General features: G+C 51.7%; 1 protein-coding gene across 1 annotated transcript in view; it reads right to left on the minus strand.

The window, feature by feature from the left end:
• Positions 1 to 19,972, minus strand: part of LOC119095384 (putative chitinase 10) — a 45,256-nt gene extending 25,284 nt beyond the window's left edge. The window contains exon 1 of the mRNA XM_037218230.1: positions 19,826 to 19,972. Within this exon, the coding sequence (XP_037074125.1) occupies positions 19,826 to 19,828 (3 nt within the window). The 5' untranslated portion in view covers positions 19,829 to 19,972. The remainder of the gene's footprint in view (positions 1 to 19,825) is intronic.
• Between the last annotated feature and the right edge of the window lie 5,283 nt (positions 19,973 to 25,255).

Here is a 25,255-nt window from a genome sequence, read left to right on the forward strand (position 1 = left end):
GTAAGCCTGCACCCTCGCATCTCCCCGCGGCTATGACGAGGTGGTACACAGGTACCGATCAGCAGGCGGACCCCAACCGTTCAGTCAACCCAGCAGCAGTGCCTGATGTCGAACCTATTCGAGACTCCAGGTAAAGCCGGGTCCGCGTGCCGTGAAAACCCTGTCCAGCCGGCGGTGCCGCCCCGTCAGCGACAGGCGGGCCCAGGGTCGTCACGCCCTTCCCCCCAGCGGTCCGCGCCCCGTTCCATAGCGCAGAGCGACACCAGGCGGCAGGGTGACTTCCCGTAGAATTTCCCACTCATTTGAAGGGGCTCGCCCACATTTCTCCTGAGCTTTGACATTTGTCTCACGTGTGCTGCGCTGAACTGGCCGAAAGCAATAAACCTCGATGATTTTAAACCATTGTTTCCCTCAGCCAAAGGCAGGGGCGGGCTACAGGCAGCCAAATGAGGAAGAAAGAACAAGGTGTGTTCGTGCCCTTGCTGAGACAGGAAAACAGTGATAGAAAACACGCTGCTTACATGCAAAGTTGGAGGCGTGGTACCGTGACGGCAGGCTCACATCAAAAACCATAATCGATGGGGGGTGGGGAAATGGATCGGTACCCTCTGCCTGGATCGGGATGGGGGAAGGGGACCGGTATCCCCTGCCTGAATCGGGATGAGGGAAGGGGATCAGTGTCCCCTGCCTGGATCGGGATGGGGGAAGGGGACCGGCATCCCCTGCCTGAATCGGGATGAGGGAAGGGGATCGGTATCTCCTGCCTGGATCGGGATGGGGGAAGGGGATCGGTATCTCCTGCCTGGATCGGGATGGGGGAAGGGGTCGGTGTCCCCTGCCTGGATCGGGATGGGAGAAGGGGATCAGTATCCCCTGCCTGGATCGGGATGGGGGAAGGGCATCAGTATATCCTGCCTGGATCGGGATGAGGGAGGGGGATCGGTGTCCCCTGCCTGGATCGGGATGGGGGAAGGGGATCAGTATCCCCTGCCTGGATCGGGATGGGGGAAGGGGATCAGTATCCCCTGCCTGGATCGGGATGGGGGAAGGGGTCGGTGTCCTGCCTGGATCGGGATGGGGGGAGAAGGGGATCAGTATCCCCTGCCTGGATCGGGATGGGGGAAGGGATCAGTATATCCTGCCTGGATCAGGATGGGGAGGGGGATCGGTGTCCCCTGCCTGGATCGGGATGGGGGAAGGGGATCAGTATCTCCTGCCTGGATCGGGATGGGGGAAGGGGTCGGTGTCCCCTGCCTGGATCGGGATGGGAGAAGGGGATCAGTATCCCCTGCCTGGATCGGGATGGGGAAGGGATCAGTATCCTGCCTGGATCGGGATGAGGGAGGGGGATCGGTGTCCCCTGCCTGGATCGGGATGGGGGAAGGGGATCAGTATCCCTGCCTGGATCGGGATGGGGGAAGGGGTCGGTGTCCCCTACCTGGATCGGGATGAGGGAGGGGATCGGTGTCCCCTGCCTGGATCGGGATGGGGGAAGGGGATCAGTGTCCCCTGCCTGGATCGGGATGGGGGAGGGGGATCGGTGTGCCCTGCTGACATCAGACAGTGTCCGGAGGACGGCCGGCGTAGCCCAGTGTTTGTCACGGTGGCAGGTGTCCGGCGTGGTTACCACGCCTGCCCGAGGACATCGTGCCGCCTTTTTCTGGGTCAATTGTTAACTGTCGGCCTAGTTAGTATGTCTCTATGGCGTGCATATCCCCAGGTGGTAACAGCTGCATAGTGGTGCTCTGGCAGCTTAGTGAGGTCATAAGCGGCAGTAAGTTCACGGTCGACAAGGACATGCCACACAAATACGGAGTTCAAGCTGCACAAGGTGGCTGCACGTGATCTTTTACGGGGAATGATGCTTGCTAGTTGAAACGGGCTCTGGAATTGTCGAAAACTTACAAGTTCCATGATGACTGTCGACACTGGAGATTTAGCCGATTTGCACACAAGCCCGTCCCACCGTGCGCGGTCACCCAGCTTCCCCGGAGTCCACAACCGTTCTGAGGAGCGATCGCCACCCAGGACGCTTATAATCCCACAAGCTGCTCGGAGACTAATTCCCTCGCATCCGGCTCCGGCGGGATCCGCACGCAGTTTGTGACGTCGCATGGTGCGTCGAAGGATAGTGTGGAAAAACCGGCAGGAAAACGCCCTCCAAATTCGACAGCTGCGAAATGAAGAGGAGCAACGAATCCGTGTTCAGTGAACTGTGCCCATGACGTTCTTCCACCTTGGGATGGAAGACGAGGGCGTGGGAGCGATCCGTGGACGAGGGTGTGGGAACGATCATCCAGGACGCAGGCAGCAGGGGAAGAGGAGGCTGCTCACTAGTTGGACAGACAGCGTATGTGAGTACATTTAAATTAAATTCCGCTTTGAATACCACAAACAAAAGCTGAAAAGACCTCCTCCTTTCAAGGACAATCATATTAGAACGCAGACGGATAGAAACACCTCATCGATGTTTTTTCTGGCATTTCGCACCGCCATAAAAGCATAATGCTTAGCTCCGCATGCTATTAATAAAAACACTTCATTTATGTGCTTCTGGATTTTCGCATCGGCATAAAAGGCGGTGCATAAAAGGCGGTCTGGCTTTTCGCACCACCACAAAAATCACGCTCGGCTTTACGTTTGACTTCAGCCAGACGTCGCTGATGTCTTGATCTCAACTACCTCGTCGGACCACGCCGTGTCTGCTCCGTCACCGTCCGACCCCGGCCAGAACAAGCCGGACCCGGAGGCGGCAGACAACCGTCGGCACCAGTGATGGATGATGCCGGTGAGTGTGATGGCCCGCCGCCATCCCGGGCGAAGCGGCTCGGTCTCAACGTCAATTACGCGTCACAAGCCAGCGTGACACGCCTGGCCGGCCGGAAACGAAAATAACGTCCGGCTCGGTCTTTGGGCAATCCCGGGTGGGGAACTGGAATTTCCTGGTGATTTGTACGATGGAATGGGTCAGGCTGTTGTTATTGTTTCGGCTTTCGGTGACCGATCGGTCCGGTGGCTCCCAGCGGTGGAGGAGTGGCTAACTCCCACGAGACCACGGCGTTCGACAGAGCACAGCGATGGAGGAGTGGCTAACTCCCACGAGACCACGGTGTTCGACAGAGCACAGCGGTGGAGGAGTGGCTAACTCCCACGAGACCACGGTGTTCGACAGAGCCTTTCACGGGTGAGGCCAACCCATTGGTGTCCTGTGGCATGGACATGGCTGGTTGGTGATCTGTCATGTACAGCTTTTGGGAAAATTACGGCTATCGTTACGTGCATCGATGCGGATATGGGTGAGGTGTTGTGAAGTATCGGGTAGATACCAAACAATGTTGGGTGCTTCTTTGAGCTATTATTTGCTCCAACCACGCCATTTTGTCATGATCATCGTTTATGAGCAATTTTGGACGTCAACATTTTCTGAAATGTTGCCATAATTTATAATTCAAGTGCTGGAAGAAGTAAACGGTGGGCTAACGAATGTGTGCAAGTGATTAGAAATGATGAGTGGGTGGGTATGACATTGTTCCTCGGGCAGCCGATAGACTAGATAAAGGACCTTGTTAAGACCTCTTGTGTTCGGTCATCAAGAACACCGCTTGGAGACCAGTTTTCAGTTGTTTCACGAGAAACGTATTGCGCATATCATCACGCATAACATCATGATCTGCTCGCCAGAGCTAAGGGTGAATGAATCGACAGAAATAATTTGAGCGTATCGGCAGTTTCAGTGACCAAAAACACCGCTGGGTTGTGGAACAATGGACTATTCAACGGTGGCACAAATGGGCTATTTAATTTCTCCACAGATCTTAGTTTTTGTGAACAAACTACCATTCTAGGTGCATCATGAACAGTGAAATCTCGAAGTATGGTGAATTACCTCAAATGACGGCAAAACAACTACGTGAGTGTAAGTTTTTACCTTATGATCTCCATCATCAGGAACCAGAGGCATAGTTAGGTGGGCACGAGCGCCGTGTGGTTTTGCTTCACCTAGCAACTAATCTTTTGAGAAAATTTGAGCTTTTCAAGCTCACATTGGGAACTGAGACCAAGTACTTTTTAAATGAAACTGCATTCCTTTAAGCGATGGTTTTATTTTCAGATAGTTGTGGGTGGTTACGTGCGAAAACTATCAATGATCATTTCAATGTTTCAAGATAAAATCTGTCATCATGCCATCACATCATCATGCCACGTCAAAAATTTGTGCATGCTTACAAGACGAGCGACATTTCCAGACATCGTGACCCTATCCGTTGGTTCAAGTGAGGCGCATCATTCAGAGGCACTCCCAGGGCAGAAGCGGGTCAGCAATCCCCAGTGTTTTCCAGCACCACCCCCGTGCCGACGCCTCCGGTCGGCGGGCAGAGCGGGGAGGGAGGGCGGAGGGGGAGGGGGGGGGGGGTACGTCACACGCAGCTCCGTCGGCCTGTCTGAAGGCCGGCCCCACCCAGCTCGAGGTCGGTCTGACGCCGGCGGCCGGCTCTCCTCCGCTGCGGCGCGTCTGCCGGCGCGGCGGCGCAGCGGCGGACCCAGACGCCCGCTCTGGCGGCCCGGGACTCCGGTGTGACACATCAGATTGGGGTGAAGTCATCAGGCGCACCTTGACCAATCAACACAAGACGTTGTGTCGCTTTAGCGAGCTATCAATGACACTGGTATTCCACACAGTGATCTTAAGTTGGGGAGGTAAGGATCTTGCTGGACTGCTCCTCTCGGTTATCTTCGACGCGCCTCTGCGCAACCAGAAGTTTCCAGCTCAAGGCGGACCACTTGTTCGTCGTTACCATGGACCCTGGACCACCTCCGCCCAGGGGAAGGACCTCGAGGTACGATGCAGAGATTGAGGGAAAGGGGCACGGTGAGGCGATCTGAAATGTTTCCGGATGTAACGTGAAGCGAAGCTATAATGGCGGCTGCCAATGCAAATAATCACGGGATTACTGAGATGTTTGGAGGTCTCATCCTGTTGCGCCTCCAGCGATTGCAGATGCAAGAAACCCGTGACTCCCGGAAGTGATTCCAGCCGCTGTTTGAAAACAGAAGAGGACGGTTTGAAGACAGATGAGGTTGGTTTAGGCGCACGATGCCCGGCGGTTGAGGTCATGAAGCTTCGGAAATGCCTGGATAGGTATTATGTTAAAAGATGTTGATCCGTTCTGAACGCAGATGTCACGGGAAGAGAGCCAATGCGCATCATGATCTCTGAATCATTTGTCTAAGCAATAAGCATAGCATTGTCTTGTCCTGCTTATCTCGGAAATAAGCCCCGTTCGCCAGCCTATGTAAATTCCTAGCACCAACGCTGTGTGGTTTGAAGCTTTGGAACACCTGCATAGTGTGAAATATCACCTGGACAACGCGAGTAAAGATGGACAAAGGATTCGAAGGGTCAGGTTCGTTGTTTAAGCCGTCTTTGGCCCCTCCCCCTTCCCCCAGCGACTGGTTCCGTATCAACAGGTGCATCGCTTTCTAATTCGTGGACGATGGAGCACATTCTCAGAACTTCTCGAAGACGTGTTCACAGCGGTTGGTGATGCGATTGCAACCGGCGTAAGCACAAACTAGATATGTCCGGGGTGCTAAGTCGTGTGTTTTTGTGCGATGCATCCCTTAGCCCCCCTCCCCCTTCTTTCCTGGGCAATGTCAGATTCTAAAATTTTGTCCACGAAAGTGCATGAGAAATGATACAAGCATAAACTGCTGGGGTTTCCCCAGTCGCTTTTGGAAAATGGCACCGCTCAACAGTGTGGATCAGACTGACCGCGACGTGCATGTGCTGGCGAGCCATTACCGTAATTAGACGCATCGCCTTGAGACCCGTCATCCCCACCTGGAACAAACGCTGTTCTCTGAGCATGCGGCTGGTGCTATCGCGCGGGATTCTTCGGTTCTTTCGGTCGGAGACCTGCGCAAAGCCGTGCGTATGGCGGTCGTGTTACGCTCGTAGCCTGGCTCTATGAGTCGGGGGTCCTTGTTCTAACAATAGTGTCAACACCAGTGACGTGTCAACGAGCACAGCCTGCAGCGTCGAGCGTTATATGTATATGGCCACTGCTTGCTAGGGAACGTCGTTCAACCGGTACCTCCTGGTACACCGAAGGTCAATTATTGTTAGAATAAGAAATCCAAGCCCATGATACCGGAAATCCAAGACCTCATGGTCTTTCCTGCTTATATCAAGGGGAGCATGACTGTCACACGATTTCCTTACCTGGTGAGCCCTTCCCATTGCATTCGAAGGAAAGCCTAGATAAGAACTATGGCATAAGTGCTGCATTAACAAGCTGTTGTATTCAGGATCTTTTTTTTAAAGGAACGATGAAAGGTGCAAGACAAAGCCACGTTAGATGTAGCGATAAACTCTTAAAGCTTTGTGAAGTTCATCCGCTAGTCCATGTGTCCCCATTTTGTGACAGTGCATAAGACTCGAGCTTGCTGGTGGCATCAGAAGACGCGCCATAATGAGATGCAGCCCCCTGGCTCACCGTTTTGGTGAGAAGACAGTGTTTTGCTACCACTTTGCCATGTTTTGTGTCTAAATTGATCAACAAATGCAATGAAAGCGTGCAAAAAGTCCACAAATTGCGCATGTTTTTTTGATAAATTTATCAGAGACTAATATTTTGAAGCATTCAAGTTGTTCTTTTCTGCTCCTGTCTTCGAGTCTCACAAAATTAACAAACCTATACAAAGAGTGCCCTAAAACTTGCGGTAATATGTTGTAGGACACATAGTAAATCTCGGCCTCGGAACAGGAGGCTTTGGTTATGTAACGTTCAGACCACCTGGCGAAGGGCGAAGGTGAATACATTCTGTTTGGTGCCTCATGTTAAAGACCTGTGTGGAGGCCATTCCATATTTGAATACTCAAACAAAAAACGACAATAGAAGGCGCGTGAAACTCAGATTACAGGACTAGTTGGTTTAGCATTGTTAGTGGCACGTCTGATATAAAACTGCAGCACCGTCGCCAACCACATGTTGCAGCTTGGGTTTTTTCTGTAGAAGTACCATGCTCGTGCGCTCCTGAGCACTAAAACACCACCAGCACTATACATACATGTGTTGCTATTTATCTTCGAACCGGCGAAAGCCGAATACAAGGAGTAAAATGGGGCTGAATAGCAGCTAGAGCTATTCTTACACACACGCTCTTTTAAAGTCCGAAAGCGTTAAACATAACTCAACAATTTGCGAACACTCTACGACTTAAGTTTATAGAATTTGAAGGAACAAGTTCTAGAATGCGCTCCCCACCATAACCTAAATAAGAAACCACCATAGCCCTCCCCCCTCCACACACACAAACACGCAGTTTGCCTCCTTTGCGCTCTCGCTGCCGTCCTAATCCTCCGTGCATCTGTGCTGTTGATGACCGTCTAGAAGTTATAGGTCCGGCTGGCTCGGAAAGTTGTCAGCTGACGTGCCGGGTGTTTAACAGCCGAATAATGATAGACTTCGGGCCACAAGCCATCTCGCCAAGCCGCCAAACACGTCAGCGCGCAGGCACTTATTCACAATCGGCGGTGAGAACTGATTAGCAAGCAGTTCCAGGGATCTCAAGGGATCTCAATACCGAAGTTGAAAATATACACCTACCCATCGGAAAATCAAGCCTCTGACCTTGACAGCTCTTGATCTATAACCCTTGTTTGCTTCATGTAGTTGCTTCATGTAAGTGGCAAATCACGTTTATTTATTAGAATGCTGCCCAAAACAAGTTTTCTAGACTGCTTGTCCCATCTATGCTAACCTGAAGAGCATTCTCCTTGTTCGGGGGCATTTAAAATCATTCGAAATCATTAAGTGGCTTACGTGGCTTAGGTGGTCTAAGCAAGTTGTTTTGTTATGCATTTCAAGGTCCATCTAGGCCAAACTTTGACGTTTGTGACCCTTCTCAGCCGTTTAAAGGGCATACTATTAAAACCGGAATGGCATGCACCTTAAAGCTTTCGTAGTTGCTCATACTATTGCCTTCCCGATTGGCAACACGTTTAGTTCTTGATATAACCGGAGTGGTCAATGTAAAAATAACCTTTCGCCTCTATCCAGACATAACACAGTTCACCTATGTCACGTTTGTCCACTAATGTCCATACTTGATGGAGTTTTTGACAACAATTAATTACCGTGCACTGCAATGTTGTGGCATGGTTATCCATTTAGACAAAAGTGCTATATCAAGATGCTGTAGTTTCAGTGTTAGTTATGATAATAAAGAGCTAATTTGACAGCTGTGACCTTATTTGACCAATCAAGGGTCACACTCACTAATGACAGTCACAACGATCTCATGCAGGTTGGCGAGATCGTCCCAATATCGTTTCTTCGTTGTCTTCAGCTATTTACTTTTCGAGATCTTGAAGGGTTTCTGAGCCCCCTCGTTGGGCGAGAGTGACAAAAAATTCCGTAGTGTGGGACTCAGCGGGGCGATGGTCTTTAAAAGCTTCTCACACAATTGGATCTTTTAAAACCTCTTTTGCTCGCAAGTAGCATATTTCAGTTGAATTGTGTTGCCCTTGTGTTTCTGGTGCTCTCGTAGGTGACCACCCCACAAACGTCGGGCCTACCCAGTCCGCATATCGAGTGGAAGTCACTTTATCCTATCAGCACGCTGGAATACCTTTGATGAAAGGTAAACACCAAAAGTCCGGTGCCATATCCTTATAGCTGCCAATAAACGTCAAAACAAAACTCGATGGACCGGAAAAGACAAACACATTGACCTTGTTTATGTTTTGAAGGTTGGATTGTTCAGACGCCAACTCAGCCGAAAGGAAGAGATAAATCAACTGGAATGACAACTATGCGACAAAAGCAGCCAATCTAAAAATTTGATGGCCTTTTCCTTCAATTTAATTTTTGCCACTGTGAAACATTTGTCCCCAATTGTTTTGCAACGATCTGTGTGTTGTGATTTGTACTTTGACCCATATTTGCACAAGCTTGATACAAGAATGCTTGCATTTGTAAGATATCGCATGACAAGCTTGATTCCATGATCATACCTATCACTGGAAGCTCGCATCCTAAGTCCCATCCCGAGAAAATGGGTACCGCAAAATATTAGCAGGGAACAAATTACGCTTCTGGTTTTGCAGCATTATGCGTTCTTCTATCTAAAATAGCCAATCTACAATATGTCGTGGCGCATCTGGTTAAGCAAAGATACCAGGCAATCGTTCGGATATTTGAGAATAGTCTACCTTTCTTGCAATGCTCATGATCACACGTCATTCCTGTAGCTCAAGAGTCATGGCTGAGTCAGGGTATCCAAGCGCACTCGTGACCGTGTCCTGATTGTGACTTACGAGTAACGATTGAGCCATGATGTCCAAGCACTGGCCGAGGACACTGCTAAAAATGGCGGACATTCTCATGTATCCGAATGGTTGTTAGGTATGATTGTTCGACCAGCAACTCCTGAGATGTTGAAAGTTGGCTAGTTTCACTAAAGGATCTCATAGCTGGAGCTTTAACACGATATCGCCTGTGTATTTCGTCAGCTATGGTCACTCGCGGAGAGAGGATGCGTACGCGCCTCGCACCGGTACCTCGGCACTCGCGGAGAGAGGATGCGTACGCGCCTCGCACCGGTACCTCGGCACTCGCGGAGAGAGGATGCGTACGCACCTCGCACCGGTACCTCAGCACTCGCGGAGAGAGGATACGTACGCGCCTCGCACCGGTACCTCAGCACTCGCGGAGAGAGGATGCGTACGCGCCTCGCACCGGTACCTCAGCACTCGCGGAAAGGGGATGCGTACGCGCCTCGCACCTGGTACCTCAGCACTCGCGGAGAGAGGATGTGTACGCGCCTCGCACCAGTACCTCAGCACGGAATCGTCGTAAAAAGGATCAGACGGCAATTAATAACCCTCGTCAATCTCACATAAGCGTCGCTCGATTGACTTTTGTCACGTGACTGTCTATGTCACCAGTTGCATATAATGCTTTGAAAGTACCGTAATCCTTGGAACATTTGAGGACACGCTTGCACCTGCAACGTCTTTTTGTGCAGTCTTCCACTAGAACCAGCTTGAAAGATAGTGATGTTTTGCCTCAGAACCATATCATTACGCTAACAAAGACCAAGGACTAAGGCAAGGTCAGGTCAAGGAAATGACAATTGCAAGACATATAAGCAGATCGGATCTTATTTTTCCGCGTTTCTGGTTCATGTGGCCTGCAGACGTCGTTGTTATATAAATGTACCAGTTACACCCAATTTTATAACAAAAGTGCATCACCAATAATTTTGTATCAATGCCGTAAAGCCAACCTTACATGTCCTCTGGGAATAATCAAATTATGACCTCTGACCTCATTGCCTCTGTTAATGATCGGGTAAGACTTTGTGCGTTGTGGCTTGTGCCGACTGACACACATTCAAACCACCTGACCAATTAAGTCAAAGCCATCGAAAACAAAGATGGAAACCGCGAACCACTACATGTGTAGCCAATGAGGCCGAGCTTGACGCGCAACCCTTCAGTGAAAACGTCACAACTTGGTGCCCTGACCTAAACTCGTACGCTGTTTTAATCTACAAGGTATCTACTTAATCACTCGGTAAGCAGCCTACAGTGTAGTAAAACTAGCTGTTGCGATTCAGGAGTTATTCACGCGGTTCGGATAGGCGTACTGTTACCCGTTGGTCACAGGCTAAGGCATAGCAAACGTCCTCTCTAAACAAACATACATGACCGGGTAAAAGAAGGCAGGTTACCATCAGCGAATTAAAGAATACGATCCACTTGAATGACAGCAAAACGGCAGTATGCACACAGAGAAGGTGCAACTGGTTCCGTACTACCTGCAGAAGACAGCGCTATCTCGCTCATGAGGTGATGACCGTAACAAACCGGACAGGAAGAGCAGAAGCTTGCGTAGCGATGGCGTTCATAACGTCGCGACGGAACATCTAAGTGCTACACATTCGCCAATTCCCGGCAAATGGCCTCAAAACAAGCCGGTGAGCCCGCCGAAACAGGCCGGACAGAGCTGTGAAAGCGGACACAGCCCAGACAGCTGACGCAATTGCCGGAGTGAGTCTGGGCAGGGCGCGTGTCGCTTGTGCGCCCATTGTGGACACCGGTGCAGTAAGACACGCCGCAGTGCAATCAGTGCAACAGGACACGCCGCGCTGGCATCTCGTTGCATAAGCTGGCAAGATCAGACGCGCCGCTCGTCCTGCTTCGCCGCAGGCGCTTCTGGAGAAGGCCCTGACCAGCTGGTCGCGCTAGGCTGGTGCGGACCGTCTGAAGCGCGACAGGGCAGCCTCCAGACGCTGCCCCTAGTGGACGGAGTGAATAGCTGACCGAACAAACCAACAAACACACTTTTATCATTCGCGATCGCACCAACAAAACATGCATGACAGCCAGCACTGATGAAGGGGACCCGTTTTCTGCCTTTGTCTGGAAGTTCCGGTAGGTTCGACATGCGGCTAATGGCTGATCGGCCAGCGGTTCCATGTTCCTGGAACGCTCGTCCCCGACCACCACACCCAACAAATCTCCCAGCACCTCCCAGCGCGCACCTTACCTCACCTCGTGACCTGGCGATCGGACCTCATCTCCGACCCGGCCAGGCACCTCCCAGCCCCACCCTCCCCCACCTGGCGACTGGACCTCGTCTCGGGCTCGGTCAGGCTGCTGCGAGCCCCCCACCCTCCGCCACCTCGTGACCTGGCGATCGGACCTCGTCTCCGGGCCGACCAGGCAGCTGCGCCGGGGCCAGAGCAGCTGCCGCGGCCGCGGCGGGCCGGGTCAGCCTTGAATAGCGGGTCGCTCCAAGGCCGGCACCGCTGCTCAGCTGGCTGCGGCGGCTTTCGCTGCCGTGTGGCAATGCTGCGTTCCCAGGCCGAGAGCGGGACGGCGCATACGACAGCTGTATCCGCGGACCGGGCTCCGCTGCGGCGGATACGGACCCGCCGACGGGCCAGGGAGGCCTTCGCTGACGGCCGGACAGGAACTGGTCGTAGGGTGACATCCGGGCCAAGCACGGTACGTGATCGACGCTTCTGTAAGTGGTCAGGCATAGAGAAGAGACAAGTGGGAGGAGGTGGGGCAGCCCACCTTGAACACCGTCCTTGCCACAGTCAGGCAGCAGGCTTGGTGAGAGCCCTTCTTTTTGAACGCGGAGCACGTTCAGCCATCTCGGGCTACCCCTGGTCCATCAGGAGCTCTGGTCACACACAAGTCACCGGTGGCTGTGGCCCGGCCACTCCCCATCCAGCACGGGTCACCCTTTTTGCATTGACTTTAACCTACCGTCAACCCACCACAAAAAGTCATCGATCCCGGGCGACGACGTAGATCCGCCATGTGCTGACAAAGTCGCAGGAACAGCTCCACCAAAGTTCGTTGGCGGTACATCCATACCATGACGCACTGATGCTATCAGCCCATCAATATCAGGTATTAAATACATGCTTTCCGGAGAGCTGTAGGCCAAATTCTGTCCTACCAATTCTGATGAACGGGGCACAAAAAAGGTGTTTCATTATCTTGAGGCGATCTACAAACCATTTTTGGCTACAGGAGCCTAGCTCCCACGGCGCTCCGGGTCAAGGTTTTCCTGCGTGGCACGCGGTGAGTTTTCCGACTTTCGAGGTGAAGCTTGTAGCGTGAGATTTCATGGGCTGTGCTGCCGACCGCTCCAAATTCCAGAAATACACTGCCAGCTCCGCGACTGTTCAGTTTCAGTGGAGCTGTTGCTAGCATGCCAGTTCCGAATTGGAGAATTGTGCGTTTGGGGCCAGAGAGGTCCAACAATTTTCTGACACTTCTCTACGCAACATGATCAGTTATTGTCTGAAAGCGCGCACATGCTGCCATTGAAATGCATTGTTAAATTCCTTGACAGTTTTTTAAACTCCTAGAATACACAAAAATGTATTTACTATCATTGCGGTTGCGCCACGCTACCTCCCTGCAGAGGCCGTCAATATGTTTAAAGCTTAAATTCCAGCGCAAAATTGTGCACCTAGCAGACTTACAGCATTATGCTGAAAGTGATGTCTTGGCTTCAGTACAATGGGGCTTCCGGTGCACTCCCAAAAACTAGCCTCGATTCACCACGGTTATTAACTTCAGCCGGTATGACCTTCCCTCGCTAGGGCCTTAAGATATCCTAGTCGCTGTCGCTCAAAGCTTTCCTGATCAAGCCAAGTCCGATCCATGGGCGTGAACTTTAAGCCGAATATCTATCCGATAAAATCATATGTATCCAGTTCGTGGGCAAACTTGCGGCAGCGCTCCTCGGTAGCCTTGTCAGGTGGCCGGGCGGGCCGCCGCCGGGCCGGCGCGAGGTCGAGATGGGCTCTCTCGGCTCGTGGCACGTCACGCTCGCCCGGTCACGGCGCCGCCTCGCGGTCACGCCAGGCTGGCCTCCCGGCGGCGGCATCACGGTGCGGCCTGAGCGTGAAAGTGCGCCGCGCTCCGCTGGAGACGCGCTGGCGGCGTGGTCCGGAGACTCGAGTCTCGCCGCGGCGGGGTCGGTCTGGAGACTCGAGTCTCGCCGAGGCGAGGTCGGTCTGGAGACTCGAGTCTCGCCGAGGCGGGGTCGGTCCGGAGACTCGAGTCTCGCCGCGGCGAGGTCGGGTCTGGAGACTCGAGTCTCGCCGAGGCGAGGTCGGGTCTGGAGACCCGAGTCTCGCCGAGGCGAGGTCGCGTCTGGAGACTCGAGTCTCGCCGAGGCGAGGTCGCGTCTGGAGACTCGAGTCTCGCCGAGGCGAGGTCGCGTCTGGAGACTCGAGTCTCGCCGAGGCGAGGTCGCGTCTGGAGACTCGAGTCTCGCCGAGGCGAGGTCGCGTCTGGAGACTCGAGTCTCGCCAAGCTGGGATCGGATCCGGAGACTGTAGTCCCTCCGAGGCGAGGTCGGATCCGGAGACTCGAGTCCCACCGTGTTGAAGTCGTGTCTGGAGACTCGAGTCTTTCCGAGGCGAATTGCGACGCAGGGACTCGTTTTTCACCGAGGCGAGGTCGAGTCTTGCCGGGGCGGAGTGCCCTACAGAGACTCAAGTCTTGACGTGGAATAGCCTGATCCAAAAACTCAGCACTCGCTGACAGGCAGTGAGATGGAAGGCAGAGCTTCTCTGCTGAAGCCGCCTCTTAGAAGCAGCCTCATGAAATACAACCTAATTTTGCCCGTTAATGTTATGCACAACTTATTTTTTACATTATCGTCTCATTCTTTGAAGCTAGATGATCAGATTTAAGCCACGCGTTGGTGGATTCGCACGGTCCTTGACGTTACCGTATTTTCATGCATTTTTACCAACACCTTAAGCCGTAAATTGCTGGAAAGTTAAGAGGCCCAACTCCGAGCTTCAGGAATACCTTCCCAACTGCACAAGGCAGGCCCAGTAAGCTTGGTGCGCGTGGTAGGAAAGTGATTTGACACACCCTGGAGCCAAAATATTTTCGATGCCAGATAAGGTAACCGAGTTTTGAATTCATGAGTAGATGCAGGTGTATGTGCAAAAGTTCCACCCATTCATCATGTAGTTTAGTTTCCTTACTTGTAGTGTATTGTCTTAATCCTGTTCATGACTGATTTGGCTCTATGCATCCAGGGTCATCCGCACCACAAGGGGCACGTCAGATGGCCATCAGGGGCAGGTGAGGTCATCCGCACCACAAGGGGCACGTCAGATGGCCATCAGAGGCAGGTGAGGTCATCCGCACCACGAGGGGCACGTCAGATGGCCATCAGAGGCAGGTAAAGTTAACTTGTCAACGTTGAGACGAAACGATTTATTTTGCCGATTTGTGATAACTAATTCGGTAAAGCAGACACCTTTTCGAGCTCCTGACCTAGATATCATGCTAAAGCCAATACTAAATCAGATAAGGTTACATGACATTGGCATGGGATGATAATCACGACGCCTGCCCTTGAACACTAACTTTTGTTAAAACAATGATACGTCTGTAAATTGGCGGAACGCGTGTTACTTTGTTCCAGCGAAACAAATATATTTACTTGACAATTCTCGGGTGAAGTAGATCAGGGCTAACGATTTCCGAACTTCTTAAATCCCGCGATTTCAAGCTTAAGGTACCAGGGGTACTTTTACCAAATTCCTCCGGGTGTTCCTGGCTGTGGAAATACCCCAGATGCTGCCGGGTTACAAACCAGTAAAAAAGATAAGGAATTTTCTATAAAACCACGTAAACACACTTCTCTAAATGGTTAACTCTTCGAACGACAAATTCACACGCGTTCCATCTAGGAGCGTTGACACAACGGCGTCTCAGAGCTGGCATCGGCCGATCGCACTCGGCTACCGTTAGGCTGCAGTGACCTCAGCTGCTCGTCTGATATTGTGCGTGACGTTTTCTGGCGGTGTTTCTCAATTGCTCGTGACGGCTGGCAACACTCACTTTTACGGGCAAAAACAGGTAATTGATGTGCGGTGGAACTGGAACCCCACTCAGCGCACGCGGCGCGGCTTTTAGGTTGCGAAAAGCGTGGCGCCGTCATCTAGCCTAATGTTCTTTTCCTCATACGGGAAAGCCATGTGTAAGGTGCCGAGCATTTATTTGGAGTGATGGAAAATGCCGTACATTACTGCAAGGTCCAGGAGGCGAAAGGATACGTCCGGTATTGCTAAAGACAACGGCCGAGTTGCTCACTCATTCATCAGGCCTCGTAGCTGTGGCTAATAAATAATACTGCGGCTCCTTACAAGCGTGTGTTTTGAAGAAAAAAAAATGTCATAATTTTTCATCCAGCCCGCACGCGGCCGCGGTTTGTTGCAAGTGTACACATATACGGATACCTCCGCTACACAGCGCTCTATCCAGCCCTGTCTGGATTCCGTAGTGTGCGCTTGCGTGGTCATAACGCGTGATGCTAGACATGTCGGGCGCATTCTTTTTCACGTCTTTTTGTGCACCTTCAAACACGAAGGAGTAATCTCCAACTTGAAAAAATTACATAATAGTCACGCATCCATTAATGCCGGGCTGATCAAATGATCTGATCGGTGCAAGGGACGAAAGGTTTTGTTCCTGACCTAATGCATCGCGAGGACATTGTAAGAGGAATTATGGCATGGTAAGTCCCAATCCTGGGATAGCGCCATTGTCGGTTTCATGTTTCCATTCCATGAAGCAATTTCAGCTGCAGGTTGATTCATTTTCACAGCTTGAGCAGCCTTACCGGGGCGTGTATTGCTTTAATGACGTTGCGAGCCAGCCCAAGCCACAGTAATTGCGAAACAAATTGGCTGGGAATGAAACCAAGTGCACTTACTTTAAATTCATGCGCCAGTGAGGGCACAACTGCAAATTGACCGGCTCTTGCGTATTTGGCAGCTGAACACCATTGTTTGGCTGTAAAAGGATTGCAATATTTTCCGTCTAAAATTATGTTTCCGGCGCTGGTTTCAACACCAACGTGGATAGATTGCAAAATGTATTTGACAGACATTTGCTTAAGGTACTGATCTCCATATCCGCGATATGTGACAAGTAATGCGGAAGAATTTCATGCAACTTGGGAACAGAAATATTTTGTAGCTCAAACCGTCAACATCAGCGATAAATCTTGGTCTGGAAGCATATCCTCTTCTCTTGAAATTAACCTTTCTAAATGGAATATTTCCACCTCTGGTTCTTATATTTTTGCTTACAAAAACTGGCTTAACAGGGCAATAATGATTTATTAGCCGCAAATTTGACAACCCATTTCTCACTTCTGCCACCAGAATCGACATACCAATAGAACGAAGGATGCGGGTGCCACTACGGAATCTTTCAACCATGACTTTTTGTAAAATGTCAGCACGGAACGACCTTGAACATCATATCAGGGCGGCAATCAGCAATTCTAAATTACAGCCGTGTGATCCAGGTATCCCGAATCATCAAAGAAACGCATTGCAGAATGCTAGCTGTTTGGTAAACAAAGCCGAGCCCAGCAAATAGGCCAAGGGTTCGTGTCAGATAAATATCTAAAATAAAACAACCGCTTGGCATGCATCCCTTCCGTTTCCCAGAACTTGCGAACAGATGCCGCGTTGTGTGTGTAAAAATGTAGCAGACACAACATACCAGTAAATAACTTGAACGGAAGTCTCTTGGTATAAGTTCCGATACTTAACAAACTTTATAGTTGTGTGCACGGGTCGGATAAAATTTTGTGGCCAAGATATCAGGTTTTATTTCATGCATCGCCATGTTCACTTAAGTGACTGTATGTTTACCTGTATGTGTAACTTCTAAGCATTCTCGTTGAATGGCGCACGCTCCGTAAATTATCAGCTTGTCTGTGCGCGTTCTTTGCGGTAGCATGCTAGCGCTCGGTGTGGGCGCTGCGTTGTGTGTTTGTTTACACCCTGCCATGCTCGTGTCTCTATTTCCTTGCATTCCTACTGGCTCGCCTGTCTTAAAGTGGTTACCCGTATCATGGGCACCAACGCACCAATCCGTCTGTCTGCTTGGTTGCCTGTCGAGCTGACCGTCGGCACCAATCGGCACCAATCCGGCTGCTTCAGGCGCGACTTTCCTAACGCGCACTCCGGCCGCGCCGCGCCTTGTCGCAGCCGCGCCGGCTCTGTCTCCCGCCCGCGCCACTGGCCCAGCCCGAGCGCTGACCCACTACCTCCGATGTGAATTCAACCCGAACGGAGCGACGACGGCGCCGGGCAAAGACGAAAGCGAGAGGCCGCTGGAAGACGGGAGCGAGCAGCGCGGAGAGCGGGTAGGGGTCGGAGGACGCGAGAACGGGCGCCGACGCCGCCCAAGCTGGAGAAGAGCGTGCGTGATGGCAGGCTGAGCGGCTGGATGAGTGGCAGAAGGATCGCGTGGAGCGAGCACAGTATGGTCGTGAGCACCGATCAGAGCAAGATAAGCGGCATGCAATAAGTTCGGGAGGCGCTTGCGACTCTGCAGATGTGAGTCTCATGCTGAGAAGATGTAACGGACAAGGCTTGGACGCTAACAGGCTGGATTACTTGGGTGCGCTGCGATAGAGTAACGGATATCATCCGAATATACTTAACGTGGCATTATGGTTGCAAAATGTATTATGTGTGACGTATCAAGCATTATAAGCAATCTTCGAGTTCTCTATTCATATCGTGCATCTTAGTGACCGTTCATGGAGCAGCCTATTACATAGCTCCTCCATTGTCAGGCTTGACGTATATCATTATGGAAAACTTCTACCACTATTCGGTTTACATATTCCTAAACCACTAACCGATTGCCCTAGCTTTCAAAGGACCGGCCGTCAGTGGCTTGTATAGGCCTGACATTGCTGTCGTACAGTTTCTAACAAGCGGGTCTGTTTTTGTGCGTGGACTGGTCTGTTGTAATTGGGATCGCGGCGTCGGAGAAACCTCAAAGAAGTCTCGGGGTCAGGACCAGTTGAAAGGTTTACAACGCAGTTTCACTGAACCCTTGATCAATGTTGTGCGCACTGCAGCCACCGCCGGGGCGACTTTCTCAGCTAAAACGGCTGTACGGGCCACAATGGTTCCGCCCAGCTCTCCCAACGCTAATTTAGATGGGAGATTGTCATAGCCTCGCGCGGTGTTCGCTGAATTGTGGTCCGCACAGGCCCAGCGGGAATTAAATCAAGGCTAATCATCTGACGGGTTCCCGCTCCGAGCCCACAGGCACCACACACACACAGGCACGCGCACATAGTGCGCAGTACCCTGACCTTAAGCTTTGTATTGGATTATTTTGGCACGCTTGCTGGACAGCATTTGACCGAGCAGCGAGTGCGTGGTCACCTTCTGAGGCCTCGAACATTGTAGCAGCGCGCTTCAAATTGGGAATTCACTCAATGTCAACGTGACTTTCCACGACGTAATCGCTATGTTGGCATGGGTAATGCATGGCCTCTGGCGATCGTGTCGGAATTTTAGCTTTTCATTGCCGTTACGATTATCTCGGCGCCGCAGTGGAGTTTTGCAGCAGCCTCTGCAGGCATACATGACGGTGCCGAAGGGCGACAACTTTCCTCCGACGTTCGAAATGTCCCTAATCTGGGGCTAACAGCTCAGCGACTTGTATCAGCTGTTGAAATGCAGTGACTCGTGCGCAGGTTCGACAGAAATAGACAGAGACCGCGCCGGTATCAAGAACCCTGGCTCCGTTGCTCTGCATGAGGGGTTCTGCTTCAGCGACTGGGCTTTTGGGACGCATAACGCCCACAAGGTTGCTTTGGTCTGTGAGCGTTGAACAAAGAAAATGTGGCGAACGCTATGAAAATGTCATCCTTCTGGAAGTGCTTTAACAGCCGAACACGGGGAGCCATGCGTCGGGCTCAGCATCTTTCCCAGGGCTAGACCGGCACGACCAATGTCCCCGACTGTCGACAATACGGTGCTGCTGCAACCTTCCTCCCGCGCCGACCCCCTTCGTGCCGCGACCCGCGACACCCTCAGCAGGGCCGGCGTGGGCGGGGTGGGTGGGTGGAAGGGAGCCCCGCCCTCCCGCCCCGACGGTCGGCAGGAGTTTCGGCAACACGATGGGGAAACAGACCAGCCGGGCCGGCGGCTTATTTCGTGACCGGTGGCCGGTTCCAGCGGCGATAGGTCTTGGTGACAGAGTGTCCAGACCAGACTCAATCTGGGCACGGCACACGGTCATCAGACCGCTGGCCACCAGCGTACGCGTCAGAAATTCTTTCACGAGCCCCGGGCGCGTTGTTCAAAACACCTGGCGTCGCCAACGCGGGAGCGTAGCCGCTGTCTGCGACAGAGGGAGAGAGGCGCCCGCCAGCCGTCTCGCGCAAAGCCCCGCCTGACCTAGTTCCGCGCGGCCGCCGCCGCCGCGTTTGGACTCACCATGGTGTGTGCTCGGTGTGAGCTCCTGTCCGAGACGGGCGCCTCGCTCTCCACTCGACACCTCGCCGCCTCCCGCGCCTCGCGCTGGCTGGCTCAAGATCGACTGCACGCAGCTGGCTGCGCCGCACCACTGTCCAACCGGCGCGCGCTGTCCCTTCACTGCTGCCGCCGCCGTCGCCGCCGCCGCCGGGGCAGCGGTCGCCGGGTACAGTCTCTGGCGCAGGTCGAGGACGCGGCGCCGCCGGCGACGGCGGGTCACGGGACGTGGTGGGGTGGGGTTGCCGACCAGAGAGTGGACCGGCGGAAGGTGGGCGTGGTGGCAGAGCAACGCCGTGATGACAGGGAGACGGCGTCATGACTGATGAGTGAATCTCGATTGATAAAGTAGTTAAAGATTGGAGTCAGGTCCGCTTTACGTGTCCAGAACGAGGTACATGCCACGTGTTACCAGCAGAGTTCATCCTGCTTGTTAAGTGTTTATGATTCTTTGGCCGAGTTCTGGCCTTGTCATGAAGCTGTGTCCGAGCCTGTTTTCAACACTTTTGCCACCCGCGTGCTCTTACGGAGTGATGCTTGACTGGTAGCCCAGAGATACTGGGTACGCTTCCCAGGGCAGTGGTATTGTTTGACTCCACTACCACAGTAAGGTGAGCTGCAAACCTGCGCACGAGAGCCGGCCCGGGCCCGGACGGCCCTGCTGCACCATTGCGCGATGAGTAAAACCCTGTGCAGTTCTGGTTGGCGATAGGATGGAGACAAGCTTACCCAATGGGCAGCACAGATTGAGACGTTGGCTCAGGGTGCAAACGAAAGACTTTGCTCGGCGAGCACTGTAAACCAAACGCTACTCGGGGTAATCATTTGCAATAAAACATGGAAAAATAGCACTTTTATGAGCTAATTTCGTTCCTGTTCATGGTCAGCAATAATAACTTTGTCTAGGCACTGCACGCGTGCATACAGATACACGCAGCGCGTGTTAATTTTTCGCAACAGGTTCGTGCCCAATTTATCACGTGCAATGAGTGGCAACTTATCTCACAACGTCGGTGATGTTATGAATAGATGATGTACGTTCTATGCAGTCGAGTCCCGAGCCTCTAGTATATCTGCATGTCAGTCGTGCTGTCCAGTTAATGTGTGTATTACTCAGGGCGTGTGCCATAAGAAACGCCCGGGTCCGACTTATTGCTCATCCGCGTGAGATACTTCCACGATCTTTCATATCTCGCTTCAGTTAGATATACGTGGGCAGGCACAGCCCCAGCTTGATAGGAGATAAGTTGAGATAAAAGTATATGACCACTGCTGTTCAACAGCTCGACTTCAACTCCCACAGATCGCAACGGATTATAGGGTCATCAACACCTCATATTCGTGAACGAATACAAGAGAAAATGCATGCCTCTTTTTGTGCCTCGTGCTAACATGCATATCCATTTGCCTTATACATGTGGCTACAATACGTGCCGCTTTCGGCTACCAAGCGTGTTGGTACCGGTGGTGTAATATTCTGTATTATTCTTGTTTTGTATCAAACCTTTCAAGGTCTTGGCGGGGAAGCGCGAAGAAGCTCACCACGGGTCATCGTAAATATCACTTCCATGGTGGCTGTCAGGGCAAGAGGCACATCCCAGGCAAATATGAAACTTGTGTTCCTGCGCGACCTGGTTTGACTCTTCGCATTCCTTGCTTAGAAATTCGGGATGGGTTGACTGCAATACCGGACCAACGCGAAATCTCTTAACGCCAAGCACAGGTCAGCAGTACCAAGACAGCCATCTGCGTGCATTCACTTTCAAAAGCGACAAAACTTACCTGAGAGACATGTTTGCCCATGGTCGCGTGAAACCCGGTGCCAGATCAGTCAATGAGATCCGGATTAATCTTGCTTCGGATATCACCTGATAAAGCTTTCGTATTACATTCCAGTGATTATCGCACAGTTCCGGTAACGAAATAAATATGATGAAGCGCTGAGCTGCCCCGAGACTGTCGCATGCACAAACCACATCACTGTTATCCGGTGATTCCTAACTTGTAGACAACCATTCAGAAAGCGCTAAGGTAATCTAAAAACTTACAAGTCCCTCTGCCCATGTGAACACGTAACGTGAAAGGTCTACAAGGAGCACGATGAACTAAGCAAAACTGCCTCGTTTTCAAGAGAGGCGTTTATATCTATACATATATACAACTCTTGAGCTACTAGGTGGTGAGCGGTGAGCACTTCTGATGTGATTGTGGCAATAGTGTTCCCATGATGAGTGTTTCTTATATATATATATATATATATATATATATATATATATATATATATAAGCGAATTGTACCACTTTGTTGAATCTTGCCCACAATCAATTTACCAAACGGGGACTTTCCATCGCATGGACAGCTCAGCACACTAACAGCAGGAGTCAAAGTAGATGCCTCCGTATCCGTACACAAACACCCATTCGCCCTCATCTCGGTGCGTTTCGCAAAAAGTAACTGAAAGTGACTGTGGCCTTTTGCGTCATCCTTTCACCTTGATAACTAGGTGTTGTGTCTCAAGCGTTGCAAAGGCTCGGGGTTCCCGCGATGAACTAGATGCCTGCAAAATAGTTCCTGAGCTTTGCCAGATTTCTGTGTATAACTTTAGCCATGCCGTCATCATGAACCTACGAGCGTTACTAGTCGCACGGGTTCAAGGTTTTAATTAGCCTGGATGTGGTCCGAGCGCCCAGTGGCGCTGGCTGCGCAGACCGTGTAGCACAAGCAAGATAAAAGGCCGTGTCTGGCATATTCGCACGACCTTTCATGTCTGTTCCCGATTACATCTACATTTACGACCACATCTGGGCTGCAGATCCATTGATAAGAGATACGCCTGAGACATGGAAAGCAAGGCCGTTGCTGCTCACCAAGCAGACTGGAATACTCGCAAGTCGCGACGGAGTTGAGAACGCTTGGCTATAAGTTTCGGTAAACGAGTGCGAAAGAAGACAGCCATAGGGACAGAAACTTGCATCCTCAGCTGCCATGGAAGTGTGCTTGACGGAAGTAAAGCTCATTCTAAATTTCTGCTGGCCACTGATACGCAAAAGCAATCATACTTAAATTAAGTAGTCACTGCCAGACTAGTCTCCTTTCCATTAGCTAGTAAGCTATGAGGCTTGAAGGACACGTCAGCTATTTGTGTCAGTTTCAGTTAATGGCTATTTGCTCCAATTCTATTTGTGTCAGTTGATTTCCGCGAATCAAATTTCCGAAGCAATATACGAGCACATAAGCATTCTGAAAATTGGTAGCCTAAACGGAACCATTTTTGATACCGTCGCATGTGCAAAACGCACCACTGGTATGCATCAACCCACGCCGTGCGAGTGGTCGCTCACACCAGGCGTCAAAGCAACCTAAAAAAGCACGTCGTTTTGCCCATGCAGAATAGGTGACCTCACAGGCTGGACAAACCCAGGAGCACCCATATGAAAAGAAAACAGGGTGGTATAGATATATACTTCTGAAAAATGAATGGTATGGGTACTGGTATGGGTACGCCATTTACAAAATGGCGGATGGATGCTTCCAGAAATGCTACATAAAGCTGCTGCTTCCTCCTCTTTTGGTCATAGATAGCTCCTTGCACACTAGTTTCACAAGTATCGACTCAACAGAGTAAGCTCAGGTATAAATATTCCTGCATCTTTCCTGAGAAAACCGACTCAGGAAGCACAATTTATACCATTTAATGTAATCGTGGAAGACGAGCAGTTTAACCCAGAGTAGACTTCCCTCACAATTTACGGTCCAGCACAATATTGGTGGGAGCCAAATGAATTAGTAAAAGTCACAGTGGTCATCGGTATCATCCTTTCCCTACCATAATTAGTGACGTAGCCCAAAACGTTGAGAGCGTTGAGAACAATGCCCGTTTCCGTTAAGGGCTTGAACCCGGCAAGATTGTGCGGCAGCTTTGACAGACTTCCGGGTAAGTGCACCACTATTCTGTATGTGTTCACGGACAATGTGAAGAACGGAGCGCAGATATTTTCACAGGCTGCTCGCTGCACCGTGCAACAGGCCTTGAAAGGGTTTGCTTGGATCATTTGGCTGACTGGTGCAGGTGAATGCCTTCGTTATTGGTGTGTAGAACGCGAAAGTGACTGTAATCTGGTGAGAGCCAGGTAGCGTGTGCAGTTTGAAAATCGTGCATGAAGTTTGTAATAGTGACAGCTTAGGTTAGTGGTAGCTATGCAGCTGCATGTAGTTAACTATCTACGTGACATGCTATTTGTATCACATACCATTAAGTGTGCAACTCTGAAAGAGACACTAAGATAGTGCGGGTAGCTTTGTAATCACTTTCAAGACCATGAATGCAACTTGCCTTGCTATTTGCTCCGGCATTACGCCATACCCTGGCTGACACAATGAAGGACAAATTATGCTAAACTGAAAACCGGATCACCACTGTTAGGACCACTCGTGCCGGAACGAACGGTTGAGGTTTGAGAAAACAATTCACAAATGTGTCAAATCTGGCCACATTAGTTGTTCGTTAGCCAGTCCGCCAGCCGTTACTGGTTAGCTGCGCACTCGAGAACACCTGGCTACCCGACATCCTTCTAGCTCTTCTGTCGACATCCTGGCCTCTTTCCGCAGCCCCTTGCTCGACACCCCTCGACCAGCTTCCCATGAGCTCGGCGACAATTGGTCAGCCGCCGCCGCCGTCAGCTGGCGTCCAGCCGTCAACAGCGCTCCCGGCCCGTCCTCACGTACAGTCTCTGGCACGAGCAGGGCGGGGTCCTTCTTGACGGCGGCGCGTCAAGGCGTTTCCGCGTGCGCTCTCGGAAGATGGGCGTTTCCGGGCCGGTCGTCAGGACACCGCGCCGTCCTCCGTCAGTGCCAGCGCCAGGCATCCCCGCCAAACGGGTGCGGGTCCTGCGGGTCCGAGAGACCGGAAGTGGGGTCGAGGAGATCAGGTCCTGCAGGACCGGGATCTCCTGGTTTCAGGAGGTTCGGCTCTAAAGGTCCCAAGAGCTGGTAGATCGGGCCCTGGGGAGTATGCATTTGAGAGAAAAAGCCGTGGAGAATGCTGAGTTCAAAACAGTCGGTCCTGGATGACCTCAGGCCAGGGAACTCCCATCCGTAGAAGGCCCTGGATCCGGGAAATCTGGCCCTAAAGGACACCGGATCAGGACCATCTGGGTTCTTCAGGCCCGGATCCGTATCACTCAAATCTTGGTCTGAAGGACCTTGGATCTGAAGAACTCGGCCCCGGGCGTCTGGTTATGCCCCCACACCATTAAATGATCGCTAGCACCCGCCCCAGCGCTGCCACACCGCGCGCTCGCCCTGATGCTCACGCCCTCGCCGGCGGGTGTTCCGACTCGGCTCTGGTGACGCAGATCGGCGCTGAGGCGTCATGTGACTCAGCCGCACGCCGCA

This window comes from Pollicipes pollicipes, unplaced genomic scaffold (genome assembly GCF_011947565.3).
Source record: "Pollicipes pollicipes isolate AB1234 unplaced genomic scaffold, Ppol_2.1 Scaffold_4219;HRSCAF=4965_pilon_pilon_pilon, whole genome shotgun sequence".
NCBI classification, from domain to species: Eukaryota; Metazoa; Arthropoda; class Thecostraca; order Pollicipedomorpha; family Pollicipedidae; genus Pollicipes; species Pollicipes pollicipes.